At 43.6% G+C, this 26808-nt stretch overlaps 2 protein-coding genes across 7 annotated transcripts in view; one reads left to right on the top strand and one right to left on the bottom strand.

The window, feature by feature from the left end:
• Window positions 1-227: 227 nt before the first annotated feature.
• Window positions 228-20952, bottom strand: TOR1AIP1 (torsin 1A interacting protein 1). 6 transcript variants are annotated; one of them, XM_038757776.1, is made up of 13 exons: window positions 20402-20952; window positions 16448-16525; window positions 14266-14334; window positions 13664-13711; window positions 11926-11976; window positions 10502-10540; window positions 9455-9544; window positions 7316-7378; window positions 6634-6687; window positions 5868-5936; window positions 4186-4221; window positions 3890-3949; window positions 228-2737 (listed from the first exon to the last, which is right to left on the bottom strand). In XM_038757776.1, exons 1-13 carry the CDS (start codon window positions 20820-20822, stop codon window positions 1929-1931), a joined length of 1887 nt encoding a protein of 628 aa, XP_038613704.1. In that variant the 5' UTR covers window positions 20823-20952; the 3' UTR covers window positions 228-1928. The 6 variants fall into 6 exon arrangements, with proteins under 6 accessions (XP_038613704.1, XP_038613706.1, XP_038613705.1 ...); XM_038757778.1 differs by having other exon boundaries at window positions 228-2734; XM_038757777.1 differs by having other exon boundaries at window positions 3890-3946.
• TOR1AIP2 (torsin 1A interacting protein 2) overlaps window positions 20521-26808 on the top strand; it is a 20665-nt gene continuing 14377 nt past the window's right edge. The window contains exon 1 of the mRNA XM_038757783.1: window positions 20521-20543. The gene's annotated coding sequence lies outside the window, so the exon portion shown is untranslated. The remainder of the gene's footprint in view (window positions 20544-26808) is intronic.

Here is a 26808-nt window from a genome sequence, read left to right as displayed (position 1 = left end):
GCTGCAGGAACAGTACAGTCCAAAACCCCTGGGAGTAACAGGAAGTTCACGGCTACTCTCTTCCCAACCACACTGCCTTAGGGAAATTAAGAGTGTGTAAGTGAGGGACCCACCCTACTTTAATAGCTTCAGCTATTCTAGTAAGAGTCACTTGGGGAAATTACATAAATCAACGGCTTCAGTTCAAAAAATTCTACTCATTAAATTCAAAATCCACATCCTTAAAATAAAAATCCAGGAAAGTAAATTTTATTTAAATTACTAAAATACTTTTAAGTAATTTACAAATTGCTCGCTCACTTGTTTCCAAAAGGTACAGTAATTAGCATATTAATCACTTAAAAACTGTTTGGTCAGTGAAATATTTACTATAGACATATTTACTTCTCCACCCAATGTTTCGTAAGTATAAAATAAAAGCAGTTTTATCATTCAGCTGTTTTGGTCATCTGCGTAAAATGATTTAATGATCTTGACTTTTAATCCTGGAAAACATGTTTAATTGGGGAGGATCATTTATGGATATGGGTTGTTTCAACATGGAGGAACCAAACTATTCTCCACTATTAGAAGAACATCAGATAAAAAGATGAAGCTATTTCTGGTACTTTGGCAAGAACTATTTCATTTACTAAAGGGACAAGGACCTTTCTAGTTCTATGAACACAGAAAAATCTACATGGCTCCCATTTACAAGAATTAAGAAACAGGACTTGAGAGACAGAAGTGCTGTATATGTATATAATATATATATTTCTATTGGATTTTGCATCTAAGTATACTAATACACTTCTTAAATTCAACTTCGATAAAATTTACTTTTTTGGCATGAGGCACTCAGAAAGAAGTTTAACTTGTGCATAGCAAATCTCTAAATGACTTCACAAAGCTTCATTAGAGGATTTAGAAGGAAAAGGATTACAGATATGTCAATTTCTCTTTCAGAACCACAACACCAGGTAAACAAAGGGTTTCCTTATGCAAAAATCTGCTTTTGTTTACATTTGAAGTCCTAGAACTTGCCCTAATATCTGACACAGTCTTACCCAACTTTTGGGGAAGGTAGGGAATGGAGAAGGAAGTTTGTTTAGACTGATCAGCCAAGGGGTGTTCTACAAAACCTTAATGCGGGATCAGAAATTATTTCTGTGAAAAGATATTTTTTGAGACTAAATGTCTTAAGCAAACATTTCACTCACGGAGGGAACATGGGCTTTCTAAATACTAAGAGCTCATCTAGGTGTCAATGGCTTATTGGAATATCTTACCTCGTGCATGACTCCCTTAAATTAGGAGGTTTCCGTATTTCTGGTATACTAAAAAAAGTAGACAGGGAACTGAGACTCACATTGTGACAGGAAGGGCAAGCGATAAAACACGCTTAGATATTTGGGGTAAGGGAGTGTTCCTTCCACACCATTTTACAAATTAGTAAGCCTTGGAAGAGATACCTAAACTAGAAAGTTGGAGGATGATGGAAAAAAGTCTGTTTCTAATATCACACGCAAACCAATAATGATTCTCCTTTAGAATTCAAAAAGACTGTATTGTCCAATACCCACACTCCCAAAATAACTCTGTTGTGGATTTTTAAAAGTCTGTTTCTAGTACCACAGTCAAACCAATAATAATTCTGCCCTAGAATTCAAAAAGGTTGTTTCGCCCGCAACTCACGCTCCCAAAACAACCTGGTTCTGGACAGCAATAACCGCAAATCTGGAAAGCAATCACAGAGGAAAGATCTTCTCTCACCCACAGACCATGAGTAAGTGATTTAGGGGATGAATGTCCCGTGCTTACATTAACTAGAACTTTCATTTCTGTAGAAAGAAAAATAGTTCGTGCACAATAAGCACTGACTTTTGCCTCAGGTCAGAGGATGTGAAATGTTTTCAAACCCGAATCTCGCTTGCCATTCCTCCTGCGTCTTATAAACAGGACCCTCTCTTCAGAGCATTTTCAGGCTGGACCGGCAGCACCAGGTGGGAGATGCGACTCCACAGCCCGCTCAGTTTGTCGGAGTCCATGCGATTGTAGGAGTTGGGGGTGTCTGATTTAGTGAACTTGACCTTGAGGAAATCCCTCACTTTCTCCTCAATCTCCTTTAGGTCTGGGCTAGTCCCCAGGGTCTCCTCCTCCTCCAGCAGGACCGTCAGCACCAGGGCCACCTCCTTGAAGGCCGCATTCTCGTGGTCGCAGTACTTGTAGAAGATCAGGGTGGAGCCTGCAGGGAGTGACTCGAACCGATGCACCACAGCTGCCTTCTTGCCATTTCTGAACCCGTCGTTTAGTTGGGAGTCCATCTCCATCTTGACGGCATCGCTGTTCTGGGCAGCTCTGCCAGCCCCGTCGATCCGGATCGCGCTGACGCTGAAGGAGGAAGAGTACGCATCCGCAATCCGCTCACTCAGGCACCTGAGCACTTCTTCAGCATCTCTGGCAGCAGTGAGCAGCAAGATGGCGGGCTGAAGTCGAGGGTGGGAGCTGTTGAGATGTTTTTCAAGGAATATTTGACTCCTCTTCCACAACTTTTCATCCTGACTTGGGTATTTATTCATAAGTTGTTTCATCTGGAGCTGGAATCTTTGCACAGCCGTGATTTCTCCACTCAGTGATGAGTCGGGCATAAACCTGGACCAGAGACCTAGGACGCAAGCCGCTAGTATCACCGCTGTTACTATAACCCAAAGCCATATCTTAGCAGAGGTTCTTTCCTTGGACTGTCCAGTCGGTTCTGCTAAAAAATGAAAGAGATTAAAAAGGCATAATTACTGCTCTCATACTCAATGAAAAATAACTGATTGATAGCAACATTAAATTTTGCAAGTGCCATTTCGATTTCTTGGCTGAACAAATTAATCAGGTGGAATGTGCAGACACACGAAGACTGAACATTTTCACTTCAATATTTTATCTGCTGCGGCACTACAAGCTTAATACGTTAAAAAGGGATACCAAATTGGACTGATTCAAAACTGTAGAACGTTGGTATGAAAAGTCCTTTAAACTCACCATAGAATGAAGTGAAATTAGCACTAAATTGTATGTTCATAGATATTTCTGAGATTTACGATGGACATCATGAGACTAGATTTTGGTGGATCAAGAGATGCTCGATTAGGTACAACAGAGGTTATTTTTTACAATATTTTTACAGGAACACATATAAAACCGTACATGAGTACATATAAAAATATGCCACTAACAGAGGATTTAAAAAATGATAAAAGCTTTGCAGGAGTAACTGGATCTTAACTATACAAATGTAAGCACAAATAATAATTGGCAGCATCTCAGAAGATAAGTTGTGTCTGCTTGCTGAGTGAATGGATGTTGGGTGTGGGGGTGATGGGGTGGAGGGCAGGGTGCCCTACTGGGCCTTGAAAGAGGGGGGTTAAGGGGCTTGTTGTGGACAGGGAACGCATCTACCAACTCATATTGTACTCTCCCAAGCACTCAGTACAGTGCTCTGCACACTGTAAGCGCTCAGTAAATACTACTGATTGCCTGATAATAACGATGGCATTCGTTAAGTGCTTACTATGTGCAAAGCACTGTTCTAAGCACTGGGGGGGATACAAGGTGATCAGGTTGTCCCATGTGGGGCTCACAGTCTTAATCCCCATTTTACAGATGAGTTAACTGAGGCTCAGAGAAGTTAAGCGACTTGCCCAAGGTCACACAGCAGACATGTGGCGGAGCCGGGATTAGAACCCATGACCTCTGACTCCAAAGCCCTTGCTCTTTCCACTGAACCATGCTGCTTCTCCTGAGAGATCATGATTCTACAGAAGTCTAGAATGACTGTTTCATAAATCCACAGACAAGATCTATCAAAAAGAAGCACCTTCAAATTCTGCCTTTATGGTAGTTAAGGGAGTACACTTACCTTTCTTGACATGTGCTGTCAGCTTGTTTCCAACATTTAATTTGTAATGGCTATCATCTACTGACAAGATTGAAAAAGAAATAAAGTTCATCAGTTAGTATCTGAATTTGGATATCTAAGAGAACAGCAAAATCACGCCAAGCGACAAAGAAAAATCAACTGGCCAATAGCTGGTGTGGAATGTGTGCCGGACCCATTACTAATTGGAGTTATGCGAATTCTTGGATACTAAGTTAGACAGGAGGAAGGAAACAAGAGAAACAGTAAAATACAATGAAATTAATGATGTACTGTACCATCTGAAAAATGTTCCTGCATTAAACTCTTGGAAACTGCAAGAAAAAAAAGGCGGGGGGGGGGGGGGGAGAAAAGGGAAGAATTGAGTTTGGGAATACAATCTATTAGGATACTTTTTTAAGATGAAAACCACTATCTAGTTCCTTTTTACCCCCACTGCTTCTCATTTCAACCAAAAACTATAAAGATGGATGTGTAGTGAATAATCTCACAAAAAGACAGTGGTTATGTCCCTGGGTATAAGGTGAGATGATCAACAACTGGATTTAGCCCTTTAAACTAGCATACAATCAGGATCACGCTGGACTAAATGATCAGGGAAGGCACTGCTAGACCAAAGTAGTTATCCAACTTTTGGCCAGAAGGCAAAAACGATGAGGTAATTATAAATTTGCTAGATTGTCATCAAAATGAGTCTAGATTGGGATAACACATCAACTGTAATAACTCTTATTCACACTATCACTACTTTTACTTTACCAGAGATCACTAAGGTCATAATCCTCATTGTATTTTTTTATATTTCCTAGTAATTAGTAGACAGTTCAGGATTATGAAACATGCTTAAGTTCCCCAAATTCAACAGGCCCTTCTAGTAAAATAATTATGGCGACGTCGTTAAATTTATTCAAACTGCTCCTGAATCTATTGATATTTTTGGCCTGCACAACTACTTGTCGTAGCAAATCCTGTTTGCTTACCCACCAGCTGGTTAATCAATCAATCAATTGTATTTATTGAGCGCTTACTGTGTGCAGAGCACTGTACTAAGCGCTTGGGAAGTACAAGTTGGCAACATAAGAAGTGTTAAGTGTTAAGAAGTGTTTTTTTTGTTTCTTTTATTATGAGCTCTGTGTGGGATCCAGGACCTGTAATTTTCCCCAGTATACTGTTTCACTGTGTTTACCACAGTGCCTTGTGCACCGTAGGTTCTTAATAAATACTATTACTATCACAACCCACAAGCTTCAATGGGTGCTCATCTTAGTATTGTAAGACATGGTAAACAGAAGGTTGCGTGTTTGCCTATAATAATAATAATGGTATTTGTTAAGCGCTATGTGCAAAGCACTGTTCTAAGCACTGGGGGGATACAAGGTGATCAGGTTGTCCCACTTGGGGCTCACAGTCTTAATCCCCATTTTACAATTTAGGTAACTGAGGCACAGAGAAGTTAAGTGACTTGCCGAAAGTCACACAGCTGATAAGTGGTGGTGCCGGGATTTGAACCCGTGACCTCTGACTTACAAAGCCCGTGCCGTTTTCCACTGAGCCCCGCTCCCTATTCAAATTCTTCAAAATTTTGAAAGCTTCAATCATGTGTCTCCTCAGCTTCTGTCTTTCAGACAAGAGTCCAAATCTTTTGAGGCGACCTTCATAGAGAAGTTTCTCTCTTCTCTGATCATCGTGGTTGTTAATCACCCTACCATCTCCACCGCTATTATATCTTTTGCAAACTGCAGGAAACAGAACTGCATCCAGTTTCCAAGTTGAGCTATATCATGGCTTTATACAGAGGCAAAATTATACCTTTGGCTTTGTTATTCATCCCCAGAGTTTGTTAAATCGGTTGTTTATTTAGCATCCCCCTGTGCACAGATCCAAATCTTCCCATACGCCACAAAAACCAAGCACGCAACCTTTGATGCAGTTCAATAACAAACCATAATTGTTCACCTACTTTGTAATCTGGTCCGTAAATGTGTTTTCTGATCAGACCATTCTTGAAGTTTTGTTGTGGATGGGGGAACTAGGGGTGAAGATGAAAATGTTAATGCGTAATCAAAAAAATGATCACATTAACTAGATTTTAAAGCACTTTTACCGCAGGACATTTACACCCCCAAACAGTGAAATCCATACCATTCTTCAACAGATTACAAGTTTTAAATCTTGTTTTTTTAAACAGATACAACATCAAAACATTTGGAAAGTGGTAGTATTTGAGGAATTCCTTGTGGAAATCTACCAAAAGAAGGAGAGGACGTCTTTTTCTGAGTAGTAGTGAACAAACAGGGCCCGCTACAAAAGGTAAACAAGTGACGCAGCCACCTCTGTGCACCGTCAGAGGAGTCAGGGGTGGCTGAAAATTTGAAAGTGCCTCGTTACCTTCCACCGGAGAAGTGGCACCTTTATTAATTCATTCAATCGTATTTATTGAGCGCTTACTGTGTGCAGAGTAATTGGTACCTCCTAGGTAACTGGTACCTAGGAGGGGAATGCAATGGTTCTGGAGGAACCCTGGAGAAACACTCTACATTCAAGTGGACTCATGTCACACTAATGTTATTATGTCATGCAGAGTGCCCAGTTAAGCAAACACAGTATAACAAATCATGTCAAATGGAATGGGAGGTGGGGCCAAATATCTGACACAACATTCTCATTTCAAAGTACTAAATATGGTTACATGATTTTAGCAAGTGAAGCAAAAGAAAGACATATACCGTGGCTTTGTTCCCAGAAAGTTTCAGACTGTTTGTTAAGTTTGTAGTCTTGGTCTGAAACAAAAGGCAGGAGTATAAAACATTGTAGAGTATTTTGAAAGTCAAAGAAAAGCCTAAAAATCATTAAAAAATATTTGGATTCAGGTATCCAAAAAAAGGAAATACATTTCAAGACATAAGCGTAAAAGTTTTGTATTCTCCAAACTCCATAAATACACCCAAGTAAAGGATGAAGTACATTTTTTACGTGGAAAACAGCCATCTGTAACATGAAGTTAGAGCATAATAAAGGTCTTTAAATAGTGAACTCTCTTGCTTGTACTTATAAACAAATCTGTGGTTATTGCAGAATGCAGATAGCAAGCATGGTGTGCTACATGCTGCACTTCCTGAAGTTCCTGAGTAACTCTGAAGGACAGCACTACATGAAATGCATTGGCTTAAAGAAATATGTGTATTATAAAGGTATGGGCATCAGCACGATGATAACCTTCCAAATAAAAAGTGCCATTTTTACACTGGTAGAAGTCACTGTAACTCCAATTAATCGATGGAGATCCTAGGAAAGCTACACATCTGAAAGCTTCCAAATATCATAGACCTAGTTACTGCAGGATCATTATCCCTTACTATTCACCCACAGCATGCAGATAACCAAAGGATAACATATGTCTTTACACACTTGGTACTGGCTTCCGGAAAGAGTCTGGAAATTTACTGAGTGGCCTGAAGTCTGGATCTAAACCTGAAGGCAGAGATATATAATTAAGCATTTATTTTAATTCATTTCATGAATTGTTTCTAAGTTCCACAACAAAAAGGAAAAACCATAGCCAAACAAACCACAAGGTGTTCAGTGCTTCTACTTAACAAAGTAGTTGAATCATGTGAGCATGCAGAGTAACATTTTTAATGGATTTTTACAATTTCCCTCCTCTAGACAACACTCAGTTTTCCCATAATACATATTTTCACTATGCATTTTGACTAGGATTTCATTAGGGAATTAGGGAAAGTTCACTGGACAACATGAGCCTGCTTGATTATAAGGTACCATGGTAATGGAATGGTCTGTGTGCATAAACACGACGCGTAACCTTTTAGAGCTGGTATTAGAGTAAGAATTTTTTTTAACACGACAAGATGCTCTGCAAATAGAAGTCACTAGTAATGATAAAATAAGGAAAACTAAGTTTATTTCAGTAACTTAAATTTTCTCCACAGTATAATTTTCCCTTTAAAATTGATGAATACTTGTTCTGATTTGGAGATTGGCACTTTTAATTGGTATTAGAGAGCAATTACTGATCTATACAGATTTCCCAAAAAAGTAATCGAGGGAACGACACGTGGTATAAACCGAAGGGAGGAAAGGCTGGGAGATCTGGGAAGGGACTGATACCATAATTTACTCCTCTGTCAATCTGCCCCATCTAAATGTCAGCTAAGGCAAAATGCTCAATCCTGTTTCCTAGATTCTAAAAATAAGTGATTTTAGTCATTCGTTTAATGTCAAACCGTGGTGATGCTTCCCTACACAAGAGAGTTCCTTTCTAGAACAAGGTTAAATCGATTGATTAAAAACCACTAGTTTGATTTTCATGGGCAAGTGAAAATAGGTCACAACATTTATAATTATCTCTATAAAGTCAGGGTCAGTTTAAGTCAGGTACTAGAGATGAAAGGCATCAGGCATATCAAACTCACAGCCCCTTGTGTGGCCTGCAGAACATCCGCTCACAGTAGGGAATGGAGAGGAGAAAGACACAGCGATGGTGCTCAACCCCTACCTCTGTTTTGCCCAAATCCTTGCTCCAGCTCTAGGCTGAAGGGCATGTGCTGCTGCTTCTCTCTCAGGGTGATTTTCCATTCAGTCCCCAAGTGCTAGAAAACTGGGAGAGAAGCAGCAGCAGCCCTTCAAGTCTAGCAGAAGGAGAGCTTTAGACTATAAACTCCTAATGGGCAGGAATCGTGACTACCAACTCTATTGTTTCATACTCTCCCAAGTGCTTAGCACAGTACTCTGCACATAGTAAGCACTCAACAAATACCATCAATTGATTGATTTTGCTCGGCAGAGGTGGGTGAAAGACACCTGTTGGGTGTTTCTCCTCTGTGTTGGGGGGAAATTATCTGGAGTATATTTGAGAGAGAGGATATGTATTGAGTCTCTGCTTCTCATTCTCTCCCTCCTTCTCCTGCCTCCCCATCCCTGCTGTTCTTGGATAACTGTCCCCTCCCACTTCACCTACAAGAACTACAAAGTAGTTCTCTTCAGCAACTTCATTTCCTTTTGTTCTGTTCTATATCTTATCAGGTTGCTAACAGATTTAGATTTTACTGCTTATAAAAGTACAGCCCAAATGTGGTCCTGCACAGAAATGAGTGTGACATGCCTGAACTTTGTTAATAATTTCTTGAGTCTTCCATCCAGTAATTTTTAAACATCATGCTGAGAACAAAAACACGAAGAAACTGATTATGCAGAAGTTCTAAAGGCTTTTTGCTTCTTCATTTTTTTACAATTATTAAGGAACTGATTTATCAATCAACTGTATCTGAGCACTTACTATGTGCACAGTACTACACAATGTGTTCAGGAAAATACAAGTTGATAGACATGTTCCCTGGTCACAAGGAGCTTACGGTCTAGAGGGATTTATCTGCTCAAACACTAAGGCGACTTACTGCTACTTTTCACAAGAAAATTCAAATGGAAGCCACAACTTCAAAAATAACATGCTTTTCTCTATGAATTCCCACCTTCAATTCTAAAAGTTAGAGAGGTAATTAAAAGTGTCAGAAATTAGTTCAGCATTACCTCTTGGTGAAGCAGAATCCCCATCTGTGGGTTTAGCAGAAGTCCCCTCACTTCCAGAACTGTCTTGGTTTTCTTCCTCCCCAGTTTCCCCTAGAAAAGTAGTGAATGATGCATTGATCTAGCAGCCCGAAAAGCCCCTAGTGTTAAGATTTCCAGGACACCACGAAATTTAGATTTACATCAAATCCAGTTCACTGAGTCTTTCAAAAATGCTTTTCCATTTATTTCTAGTTAGTTTTTATTTTAGTTTGTGGGTAAAATATTTTTAACCACAGTAAGTCATGCGAAGCTGTACACAAAAATATACCAAGACATATACCAAGACATAACATACACAGACAGCATTTATGTGACATGGTTCTATTTTGAATAGTTTACAAATATTCACATCCACTGGTGGTCCTGGAAGCATCCATATTATTCCTTGGACAAATACACCTGCTGGAATCTAAAGGTCTGCCCACAAGTCAGCAAAGAGTACTTAAACATGTGGGAAGAAGAACTAAACAAAATATCCCCTAAAATCCCCATATACAAAACAGTCCATAGTTTAATTTTGATTCTGACCACTTATGTAAAAGTAGTAGGCTTTAACGTACATCACGTCAGAGGGAAAGAATTGCCTTTAAAAATTTAGGGGATTCTTCAGTGAGGAGTATATTACAAATCTCATTTCGATCTTCTTTAAAACAAAGACTGAGTCATGTTTCTGATCCATCCAGATATAATTTGATGTGAAAGTCTAGATAGGTCGGTCTATTAAAAAAGCATGACTATAAATCACAGGAATATAAATCATGAAATGATTTTCAGAATGTTTCTCAGAAATAGGCAATACCACTCCGTAAAACAACATTCACCTTTTTCATTGTCCACGTTGCCAATCACGTGGGAATGCGCACACAGAGAGATGCAATATATCTCCTGTTAGTTTTGACACAAGAATGCCTCCTTAGTACTCATGACTACAATAAGCATTAACGGTAAAATTCAAATGGAATTTAGAATCAAAGACGTACACATTGTTACTAAGCTAAAGGTCCATACCTTCTTCAGAGAAGTCAACTTTCTGAACTCTAACACCTCCTAAGGGTAGAATGAAAATAGAAGAGAAATAATCAGTGGGTTTTATATGTGCCATCCAAACTGAGTGCAGTAATTTAAAAATAAGGTGATAATTGGTAGTAACTGATTACATAAAGGAAAGACTAAAACATAGACCTGGGAGCTCACTCTATTTTAGCTAAATTTCAGAGCTGTTTTCAACTTCTCAAACTTCAGTTTTTGATAATTGTTCCACATCTTCTACCAATATCACTTATACATTTTGTATAATGTTGCCCAAATGATAGAACCGCTATCACAGTGAGTTGGAATGAGTACTTCCCACAACCACAAGTTTAATTTTAGTGCACAGGAGACCAAAGCTGTGGAATAAACAACTATCAACAGAAGGTTTTGAAGTGGGGGAGTGCATACATTGAGAATAATAATTATGGTACTTGTTAAGCGCTATGTGCAAAGCACTGTACTAAGCACTGGGGTAGATACAAGCAAATCGGGTTGGAAAAGTCCCTATCCCACGTGGGGCTCAGAGTCTCAATCCCCATTTTACAGATAAGGTAACTGAGGCACAGGGAAGTAAAGTGACTTGCCCAAGGTCACACAGCAGATAAGAGGCAGAGCCGGGATTAGAACCCATGACCTTCTGACTTCCAGGACCATGCTCTATCCATTAGGCCATGCTGCTTCTAGTCTAGGGGAAAAAAAGGTTGTGATTGACAAAAGTTGTCTCTGGCTCCTTTTGGTGAATATGATTGGCTAGTTGCTACCTAACTCTACTTTCAGTGGCATTACTTCAGAACATCTTTTACCAATAGTTTGGCTGCAAGAGCCAAATAAGTTAGGATATTATTTATAATCTGATGAAAAAACGTTATGATAGATATAAAGGTATATTGGTTTGCCAGTACTCCACTGCTTTAGACACCTGATTCAACTGAAACTAAAGTGGGACTAAACGTACTGCTCTCAACAGTCAGCAAAGTGCTTATACACAAAGACTAGTGAGAATATTGATTTAGGAGGTCAGCAATAAAGGCAGTCGACTTTGTAGTAAGGATTCCTCAAGATGGATTGAGAATGGCTTAATATAACAGTGCTAAGGAACTTCTGAAAAGTTCTCTCTTCTAAGAGAAGGTGAAGTGATGTTAAGAAGTAATGGCTTAAGGAGAAAACAGAAAGAATAAGAAATTCTTCCTGTCCCCAGCCATTTATGTGTATTTTGTTGGCATTAGCTTAATGCTGTGATGTTCTGTCTGAAGCAAGGTAACATTTTTAAAGAAAAATTAAGACTAGTTTCCATTAACAGTTGGAAAAAAACCTGATCATAACATGGGTTTCATCATTGTTATAGATGGTCTCAAATGAGCAGTTCAGAAACTCTTGTATTTGTTCTAGGCTCAGCATACCAGCATATTCAGCTTCCAATTTTCGTTGTCTTTTTTTCATTTCTCTTTTTTCTAAATAAAAAGAAAAACATTACATCCTCATTTACTGTTTAAGCAATAGTACAGCTGCCCATGTCCAAAAACACCGCTACTACTGTTGATGAGACTGCGTTCATGTGTGTGTCACTGAGGCAATATCTTGCATGGTGTTTAATACGTAAGGACAACTTTTCTGGCTTCTTTTATTCAGGATAAGCACTGCTTCCCTATGTAGGGCAGTTGAGACACCAAAAAGTGCTGCTGAATGGCATTACCACTTCTCCCAAAAGAGGTCAGATTGTGGCTGCCTATTGTGAAGAGAGTACTTGATGGGTGAGTTATATGTAGAGTGAGAGGGACATCAGCTGAACTGAAAGACGTTCAGGATTTTAGTACAGTGCTCTGCACATAGTAAGTGCTCAATAAATACGATTGATTGATTGATTGATTTAGAAGCATTAAGAGTAAAACTACCTCATGAATTTTAGTGAAAATTGATTTCAATTTAAAGGAACTGGCACTTCCCTTTTGGGACTCACTGCCAAGTTGAACTGTTGCATAAGAAAAATCAAAACTACATGCCTAGTTCCTCTCCCAGTCAGGACAACTTCACAAAGCAAAAGGACTACACAGCAAATGTTGGAGCTGAGGCAATAGCTGAAAATATTAATGTCTGAAAGAAGTGGCTTAGAGAATCAGTAACCCTGAGGCTCAACATCCAGCATTTTTCTCTTCAGATTTCCAGAACTTGAAAAATGGATTTTCACCGATAAGGCTTCAAAACTTCAAACTTCTTTCAACCATTTGGTTCAGTCAGAATCTCATTACATTAACCTTATTATTCAACTGTCATGATTGCATAAGAGTTATATTAGGAAGAAAGTCTATATAACAGTATGTAAATAGCCAATAAGTTGTATCCATTGATATTCCTTGCATGCTTTAAATCTGCCCTCTCCTCTGCCCAGCAAGATTACTTCTCCATCCTTAGTGACACCCATGCCCATTACCCTCGCCAGCTGTTCCAGATGTTTAACTCCCTCCTCAAACCCCGTTACCCCACATCCCATATCACTTGACATGTGACATCTCGCCCCAATTTTGCCTCTGGCCTGAATGCGCTCTATCTTATCTGACAATTACTCGTCCCACCTTCAAAGCCTTATAATAATAATAATGGCATTTATTAAGCGCTTACTATGTGCAAAGCACTGTTCTAAGCGCTGGGAAGGTTACAAGGTGATCAAGCTGTCCCACATGTGGCTCACAGTCTTAACCCCCATTTTACAGATGAGGTAACAGGCACAGAGAAGTTAAGTGACTTGCCCAAAGTCACACAGCTGGCAAGTGGCGGGGTCAGGATTTGAACCCATGACCACTGACTCCAAAGCCCATGCTCTTTCCACTGAACCACGCTGCTTCTCTTATTGAAGGCACAGCTCCTCCAAGAGGCCTTCCCTGATTAAATCCTCTCTTCCTCCATTTCCACTCCATTTATTCACCACCCCCAACCCCACAGCACTTACGTACATATCTGTAACATTTACATGAATGTCTGTTTACCCCTCTAAACTGTAAACTCCTTATGGACAGGGAGTGTGGCTGTTATATTGCTGTTTGAACTCTCCCCCAAGCACAGTAAGCACTCAATAAATGGGATTGATTAATATTTAGTTACAGATCGAAACACTCAAAAAATGAAAAACCTAGATGTACCAACCTGTTTCATTTAATTTGGTATCTCCATTTGTCCCAAATGAAGAGTATTCTGCAAGACAAATGGAAAAATAACTAAAACCAAAAAATGAATTGCATCATCCACTATCTTACCGGGGCTTCACATTTACTTTTTCACATTCAGATGTTTTCATCATTGTCATACAGCAAAAATGTGAAGTCACCTGAAAAATAATCTCTTTTTTTAATCTACTGAACTGAACAAAATTCTTTATTGAGCAGTGACTGATAATGAATGAGGGAGTTAGGAAAATTAAAAACACTGCTACCTTTTCAATTACTCTGATGCTATTGTTTTCCCTTTTCAATCGCCTAAAGGGTGCAAGGCCCTATTTTGAACATATAAGAGAAAATAACTACTCTAAAGGAGCTCACTGGCCTTCACCTTGAGGTGTAAGATTAGCTCACAGTTATTTTAAGAGTACAGTTACTAATAATTTTTTAATCAGAAAACAAAGATCATAGCCCATTAAATTAATATAAGATGGCCTTATACAATGACTTTGACAGTTCTGGGCTACAATCCTTAACTCTACTTTTTTCACTGGCCTAACTCCATAAACAAAGCAGAAAATAAACTCTTACCAGATCCTGAACTTCGTATAGGTGGTCGACACAAATCAGCTACACTTTCAGAGCCCACACTAACAACTGCTAAAAGAAAAGAACACTGTTTTGTAAATTCAGGAGTGAACTTTTAGACACATTAAAGTACATTTCTCACCTCTTTCCTTTGGTGCGCAGACTTTCATCACCATAAAGAGTATTTGCTGAGCACCTTCTAAATGCAAGGCACTGTACTAAACATGCGACAGAATAAAGCAGAAGCAAAATACACAATTACCACCCACCCAGAGCCTACATTATCCTGGGATACGCTTTCATAGAAAAAATATTTACAAATATTGGGAGCAGGAAGAAACACAAGGATATGACACGGAGTAGTACAAATGTATCAGGTTGAGATAGCTGAATAATTGAATGAACAAATGAAAACAGACATTGGAATGTAAGTGCTGAAGATAAGAATAAACTATATAAATGCTAAGGGTGATGTTGAGTTAATATGACTGGGGAAGGCTTAATGGAGGAAGTTCATGGAATTTCAAGAGGATGTTGAAAATGGGGAAAGATGTTCTGGCATATTTTAGGAAGGCCTGGGGAACAACATGAATGAGATGCTGAAGATGAGGTAGAGTGATATGGTGAGCTGGGTAGGAGCAAAGAGTGCAAGCTTTCAAACTGACAATTTGCTACTGGAAAACACCACATTAATCTAAATAAAATAAGGTATTTAATTTGTCATTTATCACCCTCCAAGACAAAATCTAAAACAAACTTAAATGCCCTTATATTTGGAAATTTCTCTCTCAGAAGAACGTTGACCCAATTTTCTTCGTTAGTGTCATCACCTCAGTGCCCAAGAATCTACTTCAGATTTACTACTCTATTTTATTAATGATGTGCATACAGCTATAATTCTATTTATTCTGACGGTTTTGACACTTGTCTACATGTTTTGTTTTGTTGTCTGTCTCCCGCTTCTAGACTGTGAGCCCGCTGTTGGGTAGGGATCGTCTCTATAGGTTGCCGACCTGTACTTCCCCAGCGCTTAGTACAGTGCTCTCCACACAGTAAGCGCTCAGTAAATACGACTGAATGAATGAATGAATTCCCAATTCGACCCACTTTTCTACCATTAGTACAAGACGATACATCTCAAATGGGGGATGTTTAATCACACTAGCTAAGTAATATAATGTAAACATTTAGGAGATATTTCTAGGTGTTAAGTGAAAGTTTTGTGAAAGAAAGATTATTTCTTCCTAGCTTGAAAGACACTCTGAAAACTGGAAGTCAGTTGCTATCATGAAAAGAGTGGCTCTTTTGGAGCAAAAGCTTTGTAAGGAACGAGAAACAAGGAGGCAAAAGAGACAACAGCTGTAAACATCATGCCTGATAAAACAACAAGGGACAGCCTTTCTGTGTATACAATGTATACAATGTGGCTAGGGCTGAGGGGCCTTCAATCACACCCTGAATTTCACCATCAGTGCTGCCTTCTTTAAATACAAAGGACAACTATACAAATAAAACTGGGTTGTGCAATGAATTCAAGCTACAGTACTTATTTCCTTTATCTCTTAATAACAGGAAACTTCTTGCTTCATATTGTGGTCTAATGAATGATTGAATTCACTTTTAAGAGCCTACTGCATGTGAATTGATGAACCAGTCTAAATTCACACTAGCCTTTAAACGGGTCTTTTATGTGTGTCTTTAAGGTTTTTGTTGTTACCCTTATTTTCTTGTTGTTTTGTTGGATTTATCATTTCAGTCTTTCCTGACAAGTCTACAGATAATGTAGAGAAGCAGCGTGGCTCAGTGGAAAGAGTCCGGGCTTTGGAGTCGGAAGTCATGGGTTCAAATCCCGGCTCTGCCAACTGTCAGCTGTGTGACTTTGGGCAAGTCACTTAACTTCTCTGTGCCTCAGTTACCTCGTCTGTAAAATGGGGATTAAGACTGTGAGCCCCCCGTGGGACAACCTGATCACCTTGTAACCTCCCCAGCGCTTAGAACAGTGCTTTGTACATAGTAAGTACTTAATAAATGTCATTATTATCATTATTATAATATCCCCTCTACCCTTCTTAGACTGTGGCCTCCTGTGGGCCATGTCTAAATCAATCTTGTGCCTTTCCCCAGGACTACATACACCACAGGCACTCAATACTATTGAATAAAGAAATTAATGACAAGAAGATACCTGCTGCCCCTTGAGTTCTCTTGATAGATCTTGTTGAGACTGTATGGCTCCTAATAGTCTGGGAAGTTGGTTCATCCTCTAAAAAAAATAAGCATTTAAGAGTTAAAATTCACACTACATAAAAAACATGCATTTTTCATTTTCCAAATATGTCACACCTAAAAAGGACAAATATTTCCTTACCTAGAAAACTCCACCCTGATTCAGTTTACAAAAACTGAAGTCAATTCTTCAATAGAGGAATGGCATGCATGAACAAGCATTCCCAGCCAATAAAAAAAAGCAAAACTATGTCAATGATAAAAAGTGCAAGAACCGGTTTGGAAGAAAAACCAAAGAATCGTCAAGGAAAGGAATAAGTTGAAAGTATTCAAAAAGGTGTAAGCTTACTAAAGAATCCGCAAATTCCTGTACTCTAAAATACTGAAGAAACTAAGCATAATACACATGCAAAGCCAGCAGGAACTTTGGGGTTCCAAAGCCCACAACTGTCTACATTTGACAGATGATGCTCAAATCAGAGCCTAAATCCAACCCCTTTCTCTTCCTATGTTTTCCGATTGTGATTCACAACTACTGTTTATGTGTGCGTGGGGGAGGTATGTTTCTGTTAGCATCTCTGAGATGTTATTTTACGATTCTGTTAGAACTGCAGAGAGTAGTTTTCTTTGTTTTGACCTGAGATTACATTGTTCCCAAGGCCGGTAATAGTTTTTTGACATCAGCCCTATGGAAGGCTTTGTCCTAATGGGAGCAGGAGTCTTATTCAGTCTTGGGTGCATCCTCTGGAACTCAGGTGTTGTGAGTTATTTCACCTATTATGACAAGTGACAAAGCCCAGAAACAATCAGTGAATGGCATGTATTGAGCCCTTACTGTGTGCAGAACCCTCCTCTAGAAGCTTGGAGAGACATGCTTCACCTTGCCTGTCGAGACTTTAAAGTCAAAACCTTTCAAAAGCTCACAGTGGTGATTGGATCCCACTCCCACAAGGATTTTTTAATGCTATTTGTTAAGCACTTACTTTGTGCCAGACACTGCACTATGCACTGGGGTGGGTACAAGCAAATCGGGTTGGACACAGTCCCCGTCCCACGTGGGGCTCACAGCCTCAATCTCCACTTTAAGATGAGGTAACTGAGGCATAGCAAAGTGAAATGACTTGTCCAAGGTCACACAGGCACTGTATTATCAATCAATCAATCGTATTTATTGAGCGCTTACTGTGTGCAGAGCACTGGACTATGCGCTTGGGAAGTCCAAGCTGGCAACATCTAGAGACGGTCCCTACCCAACAGCGGGCTCACAGTCTAAAAGGGGGAGGCAGAGAACAAAGCCAAACGTACTAACAAAATAAAATAGAACAGATATGTACAAGTAAAATAAATAAATGGAGTAATAAATATGTACAAACATATATACACATATACAGGTGCTGTGGGGAAGGGAAGGAGGTAATCAATCAATCGTATTTATTGAGCGCTTACTGTGTGCAGAGCACTGGACTAAGCGCTTGGGAAGTCCAAGTTGGCAACATATCAATCAATCGTATTTACTGAGCGCTCACTGTGTGCAGAGCACTGGACTAAGCGCTTGGGAAGTCCAAGTTGGCAACATATCAATCAATCGTATTTACTGAGTGCTCACTGTGTGCAGAGCACTGGACTAAGCGCTTGGGAAATCCAAGTTGGCAACATCTAGAGACGGTCATCATCATCATCATCATCAATCGTATTTATTTAGCGCTTACTATGTGCGGAGCACTGTACTAAGCACTTGGGAAGTACAAATTGGCAACATCTAGAGACAGCCCCTACCCAACAGTGGGCTCACAGTCTAAAAGGGGGAGACGGAGAACGAAACCAAACATGCTAACAAAATAAAATAAATAGAATAGATATGTACAAGTAAAATAAATAAATAGAGTAATAAATATGTACAAACACATACATATATACAGGTGCTGTGGGGAAGGGAAGGAGGTAAGATGAGGGGGATAAAGGGGGGCGAAGGGGAGAGGAAGGAAGGGGCTCAGTCTGGGAAGGCCTCCTGGAGGAGGTGAGCTCTCAGCAGGGCCTTGAAGGGAGGAAGGGAGCTAGCTTGGCGGAGGGGCAGAGGGATTGGGGGCATTCCGGGCCCGGGGGAGGACGGGGGCCAGGGGTCGATGGCGGGACAGGCGAGAACGAGGTACGGTGAGGGGATTAGCGGCGGAGGAGCGGAGGGTGCGGGCTGGGCTGGAGAAGGAGAGAAGGGAGCTGAGGTAGGAGGGGGTGAGGTGAGGTAGCCTCCTCCAGGAGGCCTTCCCAGACTGAGCCCCTTCCTTCCTTTCCCCCTCGTCTCCCTCTCCATCCCCCCATCTTACCTCCTTCCCTTCCCCACAACACCTGTCTATATGCATATATGTTTGTACATATCTATTACTCTAGTTATTTATTTATTCTACTTGTACATATCTATCCTATTCATTTTATTTTGTTAGTATGCTTGTTTTTGATCTCTGTCTCCCCCTTTTAGACTGTGAGCCCACTGTTGGGTAGGGACTGTCTCTAGATGTTGCCAATTTGTACTTCCCAAGCGCTTAGTGCAGTGCTCTGCACAGAGTAAGCGCTCAATAAATACGATTGATTGATTGATTGAGGGGGCGAGGGGATGGACAGCCTTGAAGCCCAGGGTGAGGAGTTTCTGCCTGATGCGCAGATCGATCGGTAGCCACTGGAGATTTTTGAGGAGGGGAGTGACATGCCCAGAGCGTTTCTGGACAAAGACAATCCGGGCAGCAGCATGGTCCCTACCCAACAGTGGGTATGTTTGTTGCCAATTTGTTTGTAATGTTTGTATGTTTGTTGCCAATTTATGTTGCCAATTGGTACTTCCCAAGCGCTTAGTGCAGTGCTCTGCACAGAGTAAGCGCTCAATAAATACGATTGATTGATTGATTGAGGGGGCGAGGGGATGGACAGCCTTGAAGCCCAGGGTGAGGAGTTTCTGCCTGATGCGCAGATCGATCGGTAGCCACTGGAGATTTTTGAGGAGGGGAGTGACATGCCCAGAGCGTTTCTGGACAAAGACAATCCGGGCAGCAGCATGGTCCCTACCCAACAGTGGGTATGTTTGTTGCCAATTTGTTTGTAATGTTTGTATGTTTGTTGCCAATTTATGTTGCCAGTTTGTACTTCCCAGGCGCTTAGTGCAGTGCTCTGCACAGAGTAAGCGCTCAATAAATACGATTGATTGATTGATTGAGGGGGCGAGGGGATGGACAGCCTTGAAGCCCGGGGTGAGGAGTTTCTGCCTGATGCGCAGATCGATCGGTAGCCACTGGAGATTTTTGAGGAAGGGGGTGACATGCCCAGAGCGTTTCTGGACAAAGACAATCCGGGCAGCAGCATGGTCCCTACCCAACAGTGGGTATGTTTGTTGCCAATTTGTTTGTAATGTTTGTATGTTTGTTGCCAATTTATGTTGCCAGTTTGTACTTCCCAGGCGCTTAGTGCAGTGCTCTGCACAGAGTAAGCGCTCAATAAATACGATTGATTGATTGATTGAGGGGGCGAGGGGATGGACAGCCTTGAAGCCCAGGGTGAGGAGTTTCTGCCGGATGCGCAGATCGATCGGTAGCCACTGGAGATTTTTGAGGAGGGGAGTGACATGCCCAGAGCGTTTCTGGACAAAGACAATCCGGGCAGCAGCATGGTCCCTACCCAACAGTGGGCTCACAGTCTAAAAGGGGGAGGCGGAGAACAAAACCAAACGTACTAACAAAATAAGATAGAACCGATATGTACAAGTAAAATAAATGGAGTAATAAATATGTACAAACGTATATATTATCGGCCCCGACCGCTCGAGGTGGGGGGGGGGGGGGGGCGCGGCCTGCTCCCACGGCGCGCGCCTCCGCCTCAGCCCCAAGGCGGGAACTTCTCTTCCGCGCGCCCGCGCGCGCGCGCCGCTCACCGTCTGAGGACTGCGAGTCCTGCAAGGCTCGCCTCCTCGTCGTCGGCGGCGACAGCCGCTGCCGCCGCTCCTGCAGCCGGGCAAACCTCCTGGTCTTCATCGCCACCGCTTCCCGAGGTCGCCGCCGCCAACGAGCCCGTGGGTAAGAGGCGTTGTCGTCCCGCGCTTCCTCTTCTCCGGCCGGGGCTGGCGTTCCCGGCGGGGACGGGTCTCCGCCGCCGCCGCCGCCGCATACCTCTGGCGGCAGGTCGGAGAACCTCACTTCCCGCCGCGGGCGGCGCCAGCCGGCCGGCGCCCACGGGGCTTCCCGCGGAAGTGAGGCGCAGCCGCCGCCGCCGCCATTTTGCGAGGGGGGCCGGCGCCGCCCTTCCCTCAGGGCGGCCCTGGGCGTGACGCGCGCGGCCCACCCTTCGCCCGCCATGGTGGTCGACGGGGGCCCGGGCGCGCGCGCGCGCTGGCTTCCCCCGTCAGGGAGGCGGCGGGGCTCGGGCCGGGCCGCCGTGGCCGTGGCGGTCGCTCCCCTCCTCGGCGCCCATGGTGGCTCCCCGGCGGCGGCGGCGGCGGCGGCGGCGAGAGTCGCGGTGCCTGCCTGCCCGCCTGCCTCCGGTCAGCTGCTCCGGGTCACTCCCGCCCTCCTGGCTGGAGGCCCCGAAGAGGAGGAGAAGCGGAGCACGTCGCCGTCCTTGACCCGGAGGAAGAAGAAACGGGAGGAGGAGGGACGGGGAGGCCGAGTTCTCCCCAGTCCCGCCGCGCCCCGGGCCTGGAGTGCCCTCCCTCAGGCCTATCCGCCGAGCTACTCCCGTCAACCAGCGTGGCTCGGTGGGAAGAGCACGGGCTTTCGAGTCAGAGATCGCGACTCTGCCACTTGTCAACCGTGTGACTTTGGGCAAGTCGCTTCGCTTCTCTGGGCCTCAGTTCCCTCATCTGTAAAATGGGGATGAAGACTGTGAGCCCAACCTCATCACCTTGTATCCCCCCAGCGCTTAGAACAGTGCTTGGCACATAGTAAGCGCTTAATAAGTGCCATCGTTAGGTTCAAAGCCCGGCTCTGCCAACTGTCAGCTGGTGTGACTTTGGACAAGTCGCTTCGCTTCCCCGGGCTCACTTCTCTGGGCCGCAGTTCCCTCATCTGTAAAATGGGGATGAAGACTGTGAGCCCCCCGTGGGACAACCTCATCGCCTTGCATCCCCCCCGGCGCTTAGAACAGTGCTTGGCACATAGTAAGCGCTGAATAAATGCCATCGTTAGGTTCAAAGCCCGGCTCTGCCAACTGTCAGCTGGTGTGACTTTGGGCAAGTCGCTTCACTTCTCCGGGCCTCAGTTGCCTCATCTGTGAAATGGGGATTAAGACTGTGAGCCCCCTGTGGGACAACTTGATCACCTTGTAACCTCTCCAGCGCTTAGAACAGTGCTTTGAACATAGTAAGCGCTTAATAAATGCCATCATTAGGTTCAAAGCCCGGCTCTGCCAACTGTCAGCTGGTGTGACTTTGGGCAAGTCGCTTCACTTCTCCGGGCCTCAGTTGCCTCATCTGTGAAATGGGGATTAAGACTGTGAGCCCCCTGTGGGACAACTTGATCACCTTGTAACCTCCCCAGCGCTTAGAACAGTGCTTTGCACATAGTAAGCGCTTAATAAATGCCATTATTATTATTATTATTCAAGGCCCTACTGAAAGCTCACCTCCTCCAGGAGGCCTTTCTTCCTCTCAATCAATCAATTCCCTCAGCCCCGTCCTTCCTCCCTCAGGCCCGTCCTTCATTCATTCATTCATTCAATCGTGTTTATTGAGCACTTACTGTGTGCAGAGCACTGTACTAGGCGCTTGGGAAGTACAAGTTGGCAACATGTAGAGACAGTCCCTACCCAACAGTGGGCTCACAGTCTAAAAGGGGGAGACAGAGAACAAAACCAAACATACTAACAAAATAAAATAAATAGAATAGATATGTACAAGCAAAATAAATAAATAAATAGAGTAATAAACTAGACTAGATGGCTCCATCTTCACGCCTCCTAAAGATGATTTCTTCCTTTGTCATTGGCAAGCATCGACTTCAAACGTTTGTCTGTGGGGTGTGATGAAACCAATCCAATAATCTGTTTTTAACGCCCAACTCCTCCTCTAGACTCCTTGTGGGCAGGGGTCCCATCTACCAACTCTGTTGTAGTGTGACCTCCCAAGCGTTTTGTACAGGGCTCTCCACAAAGCAAGCAAGCGCTCAGTACATACCAGAGATCAATCCATAACCATCGATAGATGATAAGCGGTATGGCATAGGGATAGGGCATGGGCCTGGGAGTCACAAGGTTTGCTGCCATTTGTCTGCTGCATGGGGTTAGAGCACGGGCCTGGGAGTCACAAGGTTTGCTGCCATTTGTCTGCTGCATAGGGATAGGGCATGGGCCTGGGAGTCAGAATCAATCAATCAATCAATCAATCGTATTTATTGAGCACTTACTGTGTGCAGAGCACTGGACTAAGCGCTTGGGAAATACAAGTTGGCAACATCTAGAGACAGTCCCTACCCAACAGTGGGCTCACAGTCTAAAAGGGGGAGACAGAGAACAAAACCAAACATACTAACAAAATAAAGTAAATAGAATAGATATGTACAAGTAAAATAGAGTAATAAATATGTACAAACATACATATATATATATATATATATACATATGCAGGTGCTGTGGGGAAGGGAAGGAGGTAAGGCGAGAGGGATGGAGAGGGGGAGGAGGGGGAGAGGAAGGAGGGGGCCGAGTCTGGGAAGGCTTCCTGGAGGAGGTGAGTTCTCAGAAGGCCCTTGAAGGGAGGAAGAGGGCTAGCTTGACGGATGTGGGGAGGGGGGGCATTCCAGGCCAGGGGGTGTATGGCGGATGTGTAGCGGGCCAAAAGCGAGTAAAATTGAGGAGCTGGATGTTCCCCAATACTGCAGGTGCGAGATCCAATTTTTCATCAAACCTAGTAACTAAGCAGAAGCCATCATGAGGCCAAAATGAAAGGGTTTTGCTGAAGCGGTAGCAAGCCGAGACTAGATGGCTCCATCTTCACGCCTCCTAAAGATGATTTCTTCCTTTGTCATTGGCAGGCGTCGACTTCAAACGTTTGTCTGTGGGGTGTGATGAAACCGATCCAATAATCTGTTTTAACGCCCAACTCCTCTAAACTCCTTGTGGGTAGGGGTCCCATCTACCAACTCTGTTGTAGTGTACCCTCCCGAGCGTTTTGTGCGGGGCTCTCCACAAAGCAAGCGAGCGCTCAGTACATACCAGAGGTCAATCGATAACCATCGATAGATAAGCAGTATGGCATAGGGATAGGGCACGGGCCAGGGAGTCACAAGGTTTGCTGCCATTTGTCTGCTGCATGGGGATAGGGCACGGGCCTGGGAGTCACAAGATTTGCTGCCATTTGTCTGCTGCACAGGGATAGGGCATGGGCCTGGGAGTCAGAATCAATCAATCAATCAATCGTATTTATTGAGCGCTTACTGTGTGCAGAGCACTGTACTAAGCTCTTGGGAAGTACAAGTTGGCAACATACAGAGACAGTCCCTACCCAACAGTGGGTTCACAGTCTAAAAAGGGGAGACAGAGAACAAAACCAAACATAACAAAATAAAATAAATAGAATAGATATGTACAAGCAAAATAAATAAATAAATAGAGTAATAAACATGTACAAACATATATGCATATATACAGGTGCTGTGGGGAAGGGAAGGAGGTAATATGAGGGGGATGGAGAGGGGGACGAGGGGGAGAGGAAGGAAGGGGCTCAGTCTGGGAAGGCCTCCTGGAGGAGGTGAGCTCTCAGTAGGGCCTTGAAGGGAGGAAGAGAGCTAGCTTGGCGGATGGGCAGAGGGAGGGCATTCCAGGCCTGGGGGATGACGTGGACCGGGGGTCGATGGCGGGACTGGCGAGAATGAGGTACGGTGAGGAGATCAGCGGCAGAGGAGCGGAAGGTGCGGGCTGGGCTGGAGAAGGAGAGAAGGGAGGTGAGGTAGGAGGGGGCGAGGGGATGGACAGCCTTGAAGCCCAGGGTGAGGAGTTTCTGCCGGATGCGCAGATTGATTGGTAGCCATTGGAGATTTTTGAGGAGGGGAGTAACATGCCCAGAGCGTTTCTGGACAAAGACAATCCGGGCAGCAGCATGAAGAAGGTTTGCTGCCATTTGTCTGCTGCATAGGGACAGAGCACGGGCCTGGGAGTCACAAGGTTTGCTGCCATTTGTCTGCTGCATGGGGTTAGGGCACGGGCCAGGGAGTCACAAGGTTTGCTGCCATTTGTCTGCTGCATGGGGTTACAGCATGGGCCTGGGAGTCACAAGGTTTGCTGCCATTTGTCTGCTGCATAGGGCTAGGGCACGGGCCAGGGAGTCACAAGGTTTGCTGCCATTTGTCTGCCGCATGACCTTGGGTGAGTCACTCAACTCCCCTGTGCCTCAGTTCCCTCATCTGCAAAATGGGGATGGAGACTGTGAGCCCCACGTGGGATACAGAGAGGGTCCAACCCAATTTGCCGGTTTCCACCCCAGCTCTTAGAATGGTGCCTGGCACGTGGTAAGTGCCTAGCAAACAAATAATAATAATGATAATAATAATACTGATGGTATTTATTAAGCGCTTACTATGTGCAAAGCACTGTTCTAAGCGCTGGGAAGGTTACGAGGTGATCAGGTTGTCCCATGGGGGGCTCACAGTTTTTAATCCCCATTTTACAGATGAGGTGACTGAGGCCCAGAGAAGCCAAGTGACTTGCCCAGAGTCACACAGCTGACAATTGTTGGAGCCGGGATTTGAACCCGTGACCTCTGACTCCAAAGCCCATGCTCTTTCCACTGAGCCACGCTGCTTCCCTGATAATGATAGCATTTATTAAGCGTTTACTATGTGCAAAGCACCGTTCCAAGCGCTAGGGAGGTTACAAGGCGATCAGGATGTCCCACGGGGGACTCACAGTCTTCATCCCCATTCCATAGGTGAGGGAACTGAGGCACAGAGAAGCCAAGTGACCCGCCCAAAGTCGCACAGCTGACAAGAGGCGGAGCTGGGATTTGAACCCATGACCTCTGACTCCAAAGCCCGGGCTCTTTCCACTGAGCCACACTGCTTCCCATACAAGTACCACAGCCACGCTGGTTCAAGCGGCCACTTCCCCCTCCCGACACCCTCCTGCCCCTCAGAGGGACAATGGCCAGAGGTCTCCCCGCCCCCCCCATTTTAAGGGTTTGTTTATCCCAACTCCTTCTTCAAGCAGTCTTTTTAGACTGTGAGCCCACTGTTGGGTAGGGACTGTCTCTATATGTTGCCAACTTGTACTTCCCAAGCGCTTAGTACAGTGCTCTGCACACAGTAAGCGCTCAATAAATACGATTGATTGATTCAAGCCTGAGAAGCACTGTGGCTCAGTGGGAAGAGCCCGGGCTTTGGAGTCAGAGTTCATGGGTTCGAATCCCAGCTCTGCCAATTGTCAGCTGTGTGACTTTGGGCAAGTCACTTCACTTCTCTGTGCCTCAGTTACCTCATCTGTAAAATGGGGATTAAGATTGTGAGCCCCCCGTGGGACAACCTGATCACCTTGTAACCTCCCCAGCGCTTAGAACAGTGCTTTGCACATAGTAAGCGCTTAATAAATGCCATTATTATTATTATAAATCCCGGCTCCGCCAACTCTCAGCTGTGTGACCTTGGGCAAGTCACTTAACTTCCCTGGGCCTCAGTTACCTCATCTGTAAAATGGGGATTAAAACTGTGAGCCCCCGGTGGTACAACCTGATCACCTTGTAACCTCCCCAGCGCTTAGAACAGTGCTTTGCACATAGTAAGCGCTTAATAAATGCTATTAAAAAAAAAGCCTTAACTTGGTGAAATATTTGGAGTCAAGCCCGGCCCGAAAGCAAAACCACCCCCAAGTTCTTGCTAGAGTCCCCAAATTTTGACTGCGTCATTCCGTTTGAGTGAATTCTGTATGCCGGCGGATGTTACGGAGCCATGACATTAAAAATGGTATAATCAACTCAAGGTTTCATTCTAATTCAGAGGAATTTTGGGAATCCCTGTTGTAGGGGCCTTTGCGCTGCACAATGGGACAAGTGGAAATCCACCTTCAAATACCTCACAGGTATTAAGAAGTCAGAATACCCCAGTCTACTCTTTGGCATGGCTGCCACTCCTGTTGCAACCAGATTTTGACAAACTACATTGCCTTGAGGGAGAAAATATGAGTTATTCACCAAAATACACACACTCCTGCCCTGTAAAAGAAGGCGTTTTTCACTAGGATTAATTGAAATGGAGCCTTTTTGAGAGAATTGATTCAAAGTGATAATAAAGGGTATTTATTATCTTTAGGATCAATCTTGGTGACACCCAGAGTATGGATGTAATACCATTATCACACTTTAAA

This window comes from Tachyglossus aculeatus, chromosome 16, assembly GCF_015852505.1.
Source record: "Tachyglossus aculeatus isolate mTacAcu1 chromosome 16, mTacAcu1.pri, whole genome shotgun sequence".
Lineage (NCBI taxonomy): Eukaryota > Metazoa > Chordata > Mammalia > Monotremata > Tachyglossidae > Tachyglossus > Tachyglossus aculeatus.
This window is presented reverse-complemented; position numbering and strand designations above follow the sequence as displayed.

What these genes read in the sequence shown, in the direction of transcription:
- TOR1AIP1 (XM_038757776.1), bottom strand. Translation starts at nt 20,822, where the DNA reads ATGGCGGGCGAAGGGTGGGCCGCGCGCGTCACGCCCAGGGCCGCCCTG. An exon ending in TTTCCGGAAGCCAGTACCAA is followed by an intron (nt 6,688 to 7,315) that starts GTGTGTAAAGAC and finishes CTTTTGTTTCAG; the next exon opens with ACCAAGACTACAAACTTAAC. An exon ending in GACAGCACATGTCAAGAAAG is followed by an intron (nt 2,738 to 3,889) that starts GTAAGTGTACTC and finishes TTCATTTTTTAG; the next exon opens with CAGAACCGACTGGACAGTCC.